We start from the raw sequence: 7128 nt of genomic DNA, 5'->3' as shown, positions 1-7128 counted from the left end.
TCCTGGTCCTTGAAAACTGATAAAAGATAAAAATAGTTAATAGTACTGTACAGTTAACTCACATGTTTTTTGTCATCACTACATGGTTTAAAACACAAAGAAACTATACTGTCAAGTCAGAAAAAAGGTGTAGGAAAACTTTTAAAGCCATGTAACTGAACAGGACACTGCAGGTCACTCCAAATCTACCATTTAAGCAACTAACACCTTAATTTGCATTCTCACTTGTTTGATACAAATGCACACCATTTCACCACGTATCAACTGCCACCATAAAAAAATTAAGATAATTACCTATACTATTTTAAGATCAAAGCTACCAATTTTAGGAACATTCAAAGAATGCTCCTTATTTAACCAAATCCAGGTCTCTCCAGTCTGGTTCATAGGTGAAATCCTAAATTCTGACTCTGTATAATGAATTTTTATTTTTATCAACTATGTTTTATTGTTTTAATAATTAAAGCGGAGGTCAAAGAACAAATCTAACACTGAGATCTAACAGCTGACATTTAAAATATATATAATTTAATGGATAATACCTGCTTTAGGAATCCTTTCTAAAAGGTACAAGGGACAGGGTTAAAAAAATTTTTTTTTAATCTTCATTTCAGATCATTTGATTTTCACCTAACTAGTAGAGATAAATGTCAAGATTAGGTCTACTACTGTGTCTTTCCTGGGTTTCACTGGCTTGGATAATACTAAATTTTCTCTTGTACTTACTCTATACCACCCTGGTTACAAACTCTGCACTCACACTAAATTATTCTGTCCTTGCCTTTCAAACACTTAGGACAATGGCTTTTTACCTTGCTGTTTTCTGGTAAATCACTATATGCTCTTTAATGTTCAGAGAGAACAATAAGAAAAAAGGAAAAAGAGAAGACAAAGAGGAGAGTAGCACTATTTTTTCCCATTCTTTAAAACCGCTTCCTTGACTTAATCTTCGGATTCTAGGTTACCTAAAGGAAGACAGTCATGTAAAGTATTTCAGGTGTGGTTTCACAGAGGAATCATTAGTGTTCTGTTTCATGATGAGGTTGCCTTTCCCTCACTGGTCTAAAATAGAACCAGTCATTGTCCTGCAATTACTGCTTTATAAAGTTTATTGAATCCATTACCCACTTTCACTCTTAAATATCTGTCCTGGTTTCTCCTGACCACAAATAATCTGTTCTTAGCACATTCTCACAAGCTCTAACCAACAATATTAAATCTGTATTTATTAAAAGTCACTGTCACTTTAGCTTTACTTTTTTACTTCATCCTCACAGCTATTTCTAACATCTATCACCTTTGGTAAAATCAATTAAATACTTAAGAGTTAAAAGAAAACATTAAATACTAAATTTAAAAATGCTAAACACCTAATCCCCATATATATATATATATATAAGTGGATATGTTAACATTTACTATCTTTTAATGTCTCCATTAAAATCCATTATCAGAGTCTCTAGTCCATTTAGATTGTTTGAATTATTAGGAGGGTAAACTGCTTCCCAGCAATATTATAGCAATGTGACACTATGTATCAAGAACTTTACAAAAGGCTCTTCTGTGATCCAGAACTGTACTTCAAAGCCTGAGAAAAAAAAATTTAATGCCTAGATTTATGCATTATTTATATTTTTATGTTATTCATAGTCAAAAGTAGAATCACCCCTACATCCACAAAGGAAGAATAATTAAATTATGGAATGTCACACAACAAATTATATGGCCAATAAAGCTGCTTAAGAATGACAAGAACAAATGTTCTCAGTATTACATTTACTGGGGGAAAAAAAAGCCAGATATAAAATGTTACAGTAAACAATACATCTCAACTCTGCATCTAAGTGTGTGTCTATGACTAGAATTATAGCAAATGCTGCTACCTCCTTAGTTATCTCTGGGAAGTAGGATTAAGGATAATTTTTTTTCTTTGTTATACCGTTATTTTTCAAGATTATTTTATAAAGAGTGTAAATTTTGACTCTTAATTTTTTTTAAAAAAACTACTCACTTAAAAATTGTAATTCTCCATCGCTTCTCGGCCTTTTGGCTAAGATCATGTGTAAAAATTGTAATTTTCCAAAAATATCTCTAAAATAAAATCCGTATTCTGCCCATTTGTTATTTTACAATTCTAGTAACACCAAAAAGCATTTTGGCCACACAGCATACCACTTTCCTAAATATTCCACCAACTTACTTCTTTGGGATTTTCTCAAATACACCTATATCAGCTGTACTCAAGTATTCAAACCCACTAAGAATTACCAAATGAGTCTTCAACGTGATTTAACATACCACGTAAAGGAGGAGACTACTTCCTCACATACAAGCTTCTCAATTTCATTTTATAAAGTCCAACCTAAAATCAGTAGAATTAAGGCTAGAGGTTTCAACTTCTGTTACTAAAATGATACATTTGTAACTGAACTGTGAAAGCTGTAACCAGACTTAACATGTAGGCGCTAACAAGATTCTAAGACTACTTGAAATAAAGATCACACAACCTTTTTTCAATGCATTACCTATGGACCCTAAGAACAAAGACCAGACCAAATGTTAACTTCAGGGATACACTGCCATCAAACTATCAGTGGACCAGTGCAGAGCATAAACTTCTGCTACAGGCATCTTCCCTCCCTCTTCCCCAACAGGTGTTTGCTCTGCCTTCTTCTTTTGAGTAGTATTTGATAGAAAGTTCTGAAAGTTGTTTCCCTAAATATAATGCATTTTTGACAAGAATTTTCACTAACCAGCATTCAATGACTATGCACAAGTTCCAAGACAAAGCAATAAATAGTCCCACTCATTCCTAGTGATAAAAACCCTTCTAAAGACAAGAAAAACTGCACCTTTTCCTAAATAAAATGCTAATTTGGGATATTTAAATTAAATGACCCTAAATTTTATTTGCCTTGGTCACAAGTCCACAATACAATAAAAGCAAAACTCCATCACCAGGTTCAGTCCAATCCCAACTTTTCTGGAGAAATAAGTACAATCACGTATCACAGTGCAAGGTTACATCTTTTTCTATGGAAAATTTTAGAAACTAGTATCACTGTACAGAGAACAGAGTATAAAAACACCCACTGTTTTAAAGTGCTATATGACAGATGTATCAATGCTCCATTCACACAAAAGGTGGTTATGTGACCATAAAGAAGTGTCAGGAAGTGTCAATACGTGTCTTTTAAAATGCTGTAAATATTCAAATTTATGTTGATTTCCCCTATGTTTTGATATTATACACTCAAAAGTAACCTTATGTCTAAACCCATTGGATTTTTTTAAACTTCAAAGACACTGTGGGACAATAATCATAGAAAGTTTATACCAAATTACGTGCTCTAGAAAAGTGTTTGTGTAAGAAGAGGAAGAGAAGAAAGTAACAAATGAACTCATATTAGGAGTTTTCAAATGGAGAAATGCATCATTTAATTTGATCAGAGTGCTAGTTTTTTAACTTAAGATACAATTCCATTATACTTTTAATGTAAAAAATACAGAAATCATAACCAAGGCATACAGGCACTTTCTAATGAATCAACACAAACTCTATTTACCTTATGTCAGGCCAAATCATTCTTTTTCCATGAAAAAAAAAATGCACTTTCTTTCCATGAAAAAAAAAGATGCTTTCACATAAAAAGTTCTAACAAATTAAGTCACCAAATAGCTCTTCTAATCTAAAAATACTGCAGCTCAATCAAGTCTTGAGACTGGCAAACAGAAAGGCACAGAGTGGCAGCTCTACAATGACTTGCATTTTATATAAAATTTGAAAAAACTTCAATAGATATTTGCCAAAAAAAAATTCAAGAACAAAACAGAACTGCCTCTGAAAAGCAAAAAGGCAAAGGTAATATGATAGAGAGACTGAGTTACACCTATCAAAATAGGCAAATGTATAATCCAAAGCTTCAGCATCATCAAAATGCAGATTTCAAAAGATATTCAGAAAAGGTTCATTTCATTTTTTACGAAATAGTGGCAAGCAACTGCACTCATTTCCTGTTCAGATTCAATTCAAATTTCTGCCATTTCCTTTCAAAGGAAATAGTACAGCAACACAGCGCAGAGGGTCAGTAATGCTATACTACCATCAACTCTAAAAAAGAAAACTACCCAGAAGTGGGTTTTGACACTCGAGATGAACAATCAGCTTTTTATAATGCCCTTACACATTCAATAATTTTGCTTTATTAAAAAAAGAAAGAAAAGGCTACCTGTACACTAAAAAATAACTACTGCCAAGAAAATCCATTTTGAAGAGTCATGGCCTAGCACTACAATCATTTCAAAGAGTATTAATGTACTAGGCAATATGACACTATTTGCAATGAAACCAAATCATTTTAGTGGAATCTTTACTGTGCGAGAGCATGTCACTCTGCCTTAAGTAATTAAGCTTCCCTAGTGAGCTATAATATTGAGAGAGAAAATATGCAGGTAGCAGTGCAGCTGCGACATTTCCAGATAATGAAGCTTCCCCGAGGGTAGGTGGATTCTGTAAAGGATAGGCCCTAAACGCCCAAGATCCTTCAACTCCTCTCCGAGGCGCGGGCTTTGGCAAAAGCAGCGTCTCGCTGAGATGCAGGGGAAAGCAAGAGGTTCAAAAAGGAAGGAAAATCTGGCGAGAGGGGCTCGAAATGCTTACGGAGCGCTGGGCTAGGGGCCCGCAGAGGTTACCGTGCGACACACTGCAAAGGCGAGTTTGTGGGGCCTGCCGGAGAGGAGGCCTCGCCTAGGAGTTGCAACACACTCTTTCTCCAGTGCGCAGCGCTCGGCCTGGGGGAGGGGGAGGAGGGGAAACAGCTGCCAGGGGAGCGGCGAGCCCGGCCCGGCCCGGCCCGCTCACCGTGAGGGTGTCGTCTATGTAGAGGGGAATCTGCCTCCTCTCGAAGGGGAACTCCTCCTCCCCGTCCCTGCACACTGCCACCAGTCGCGCCATCGTCCCCGACGCTGCCGTTGCCACCGTCACCACCTCCTCCCAGCTGCCGCCGCCGCCGCCGCCGCTGCTCCTGCCGCTGCCGCTGCCGCCTCCTCCCAGCTCCTGCCTGCAACAGCCAAACCCCGCGAGCGTAAGCACCCGCCGCCGCGCAGCACATTCGCCACGGGGGGGAGGGAGAGGAGCAGGAGGGCACGGGAGAACCGGGCTGCGTTTCCCATCACCCGATTCCACACGCGCTCAGCCAATCAGCGCCGAGTAGCGCCGGGACCCGCCCCCTCGCGCCGCTCGCCCTCCCCTGCCCCCACCCCCGCCGGCCTCCAGTCAGGGTCCAAAGGAGAGGCGGAAGGGACCCGCTGGCCCCGGGGCTTCCCCAGCCCGTCACCGGAGTCCCAGCTCCAGGACCCCACCCACGGCCTCAGCCCCACAGCCCACCTCCTGCTTCCCGCCGCCGGAGAGCCCTCAACCCCCAGCTGACCCCTTCCTCCCCTTTCTTGGCGCGCCCCGCCCAGTCAGTCCCCAGGGCTGCAGTTGCCCAGCGCGACCCCGCCCCTGGGAGGGGTCGACCCCGCCTCAGCTCTGCAGAGTCTGTAGAAGGAGGCTCAGACCCTTTCCTCACCCTTCTCGGAGGAGGCCTCTCGGTTCTGACCTTCACCGTTTTCGTGGTCGCCTCCCTGACCCCCACCTCTGCTCCCCGTTACCGGCTGACGAGGCCCGCGTCAGGGCCGGCCTGGGCGGGAGCGCGGCTCCGAATGCTGTTTCCTCTCCAGGCTCAGTCAGCCGCTCGCGCCACGGGGAGTGGGGGAGGGAGGGCGGGGGACGTGGGGAGGGTGGGGCAGGGAGGGGCCGAGAACTCCGGGCGGGGGGGGGGGGGGCGCCTCCTCTCGCGAGACTGTAGACCGCCGCTCCCGGGTCGCTTCTTTCGAAACCCTGGTGGAGGGGGTGGGGGTGCTCCCTCGGGCTTCTCGAGCGCGTGACCGACCCCCTCCCCCGAGTCTAGCTACCCAAATAAATCCGAAATAGGGCTGCCAGGAGGAGTGAATAGGCCCGAACCTCTGTCCCCCTGCCGCTCGGGCCTGGGAACCGCTCTCCCGAGGGCCGAAGGGTGCCGAGCCGAGCTGACTCAGTGCCCACCCGAGGGTCGAGGCCCCGGGAGGACTTCGGTAAGTGGGAAGGAGCTGAGGCTTTCCAAGTCAGTGGGAGCGGAAAGCGGGATGAGGGAAGGGGAGACGAGCGTCTGGAGGGTGAGCGAGAAACTCCGAGCTTGGTTTCCAGGTAGTTGACGCCGCTTTCCCTGAACGCCCTGATTCACCGGGAGCCAGCCGCATCACTGCTTCCTTGACTGCGATTGCGTCAAGATCCCGCCGAGGGAAACTAAGTGCTGACGGTTTTGCGTTGTAGTTGCTACACTAGAGGCAGATGGAAGACTGTGAGGAGAGGCTCGTGAACGCACTCGCCAGAGAAACTTCTTGGGCCGGGTTAATATTAACTTAGGGACTCGGGACACGGATTCCCCTGGGCAAAGTGCTGGGACGGGTAAAGGCCCTTCCCTCTGACCCTCTCCTGAGAAGCAGAGCCGCTATAAAGGCAATTCATCTACACTCTGCGTGCCACCATGTACTCATTTCCTACCTTGAAGGCTTTGGAGGCCTGTTGTAAAGCCAAAACCAGTTATTGGGAAGTACTTTGCCTATGAAAGTCTTGATGACTTTAAGGATAAGTCCATTTGCTGCTCTTACAACTAACTAATCCTGATGACATCTGTATTTCCTGGTAGACTAGGCTAGAGCAGTGATACTGATCTGTAAAAAGTATTTTCGTCACCTGAAATCTTAGAGACTCGCAACAACAAAAAACCCCGCAGTACATCTTTAGCCATGTTCACTTTTGACATTGTGTTGTCACTGTTAGGTTGGGTGACATAATAAACTGGAAGAACCATTGTTCAGTCCCAAAGGTGTGATTATCCAGTATTTATTATTTGTGTCTTTTGGCCATGTTTGGCGAGCAGAACAACGTGATTGTTAGCTTAGATCCTGTAGGCATATAGGACGAGCATGTAGCTTCTGACGGGTTAGACTACATAGCCAAACTTTGGACTTTTTTTTTTATTTTTTTATTGTTATGTTAATCCCCATACATTACATCATTAGTTTTAGATATAGTGTTCCATGATT

The 7128-nt window shown here is 43.0% G+C and overlaps 1 protein-coding gene and 1 long non-coding RNA gene across 7 annotated transcripts in view; one reads left to right on the top strand and one right to left on the bottom strand.

The window, feature by feature from the left end:
- Positions 1-5756, bottom strand: part of GGNBP2 (gametogenetin binding protein 2) — a 32332-nt gene extending 26576 nt beyond the window's left edge. For 2 of the 6 annotated variants that reach the window (XM_031018301.2, XM_031018302.2), the window contains exons 1-2: positions 5571-5756; positions 4862-5060 (exon numbers count right to left, since the gene is read on the bottom strand). In XM_031018301.2, coding sequence (XP_030874161.1) covers positions 4862-4954 — 93 coding nt within the window. In that variant the 5' untranslated portion in view covers positions 4955-5060; positions 5571-5756. Of the gene's footprint in view, positions 1-4861; positions 5105-5570 lie in introns of those variants that run through there. The other 4 variants (XM_031018303.2, XM_006747433.2, XM_081805303.1 and 1 more) reach the window with 4 other exon arrangements.
- A 35-nt stretch (positions 5757-5791) lies between these two features.
- Positions 5792-6907, top strand: LOC115937028 (uncharacterized). The gene is made up of 2 exons (XR_004072369.2): positions 5792-6114; positions 6227-6907. It is a non-coding gene; the product is annotated as an uncharacterized LOC115937028 (long non-coding RNA).
- Positions 6908-7128: the final 221 nt, after the last annotated feature.

Source organism: Leptonychotes weddellii, chromosome 15 (assembly GCF_054177405.1).
Source record: "Leptonychotes weddellii isolate Sample4059 chromosome 15, ASM5417740v2, whole genome shotgun sequence".
Classification (NCBI taxonomy): domain Eukaryota; kingdom Metazoa; phylum Chordata; class Mammalia; order Carnivora; family Phocidae; genus Leptonychotes; species Leptonychotes weddellii.
Note: the sequence above shows the minus strand (reverse complement) of the source record. Positions and strands in the feature narration are given on the sequence as shown.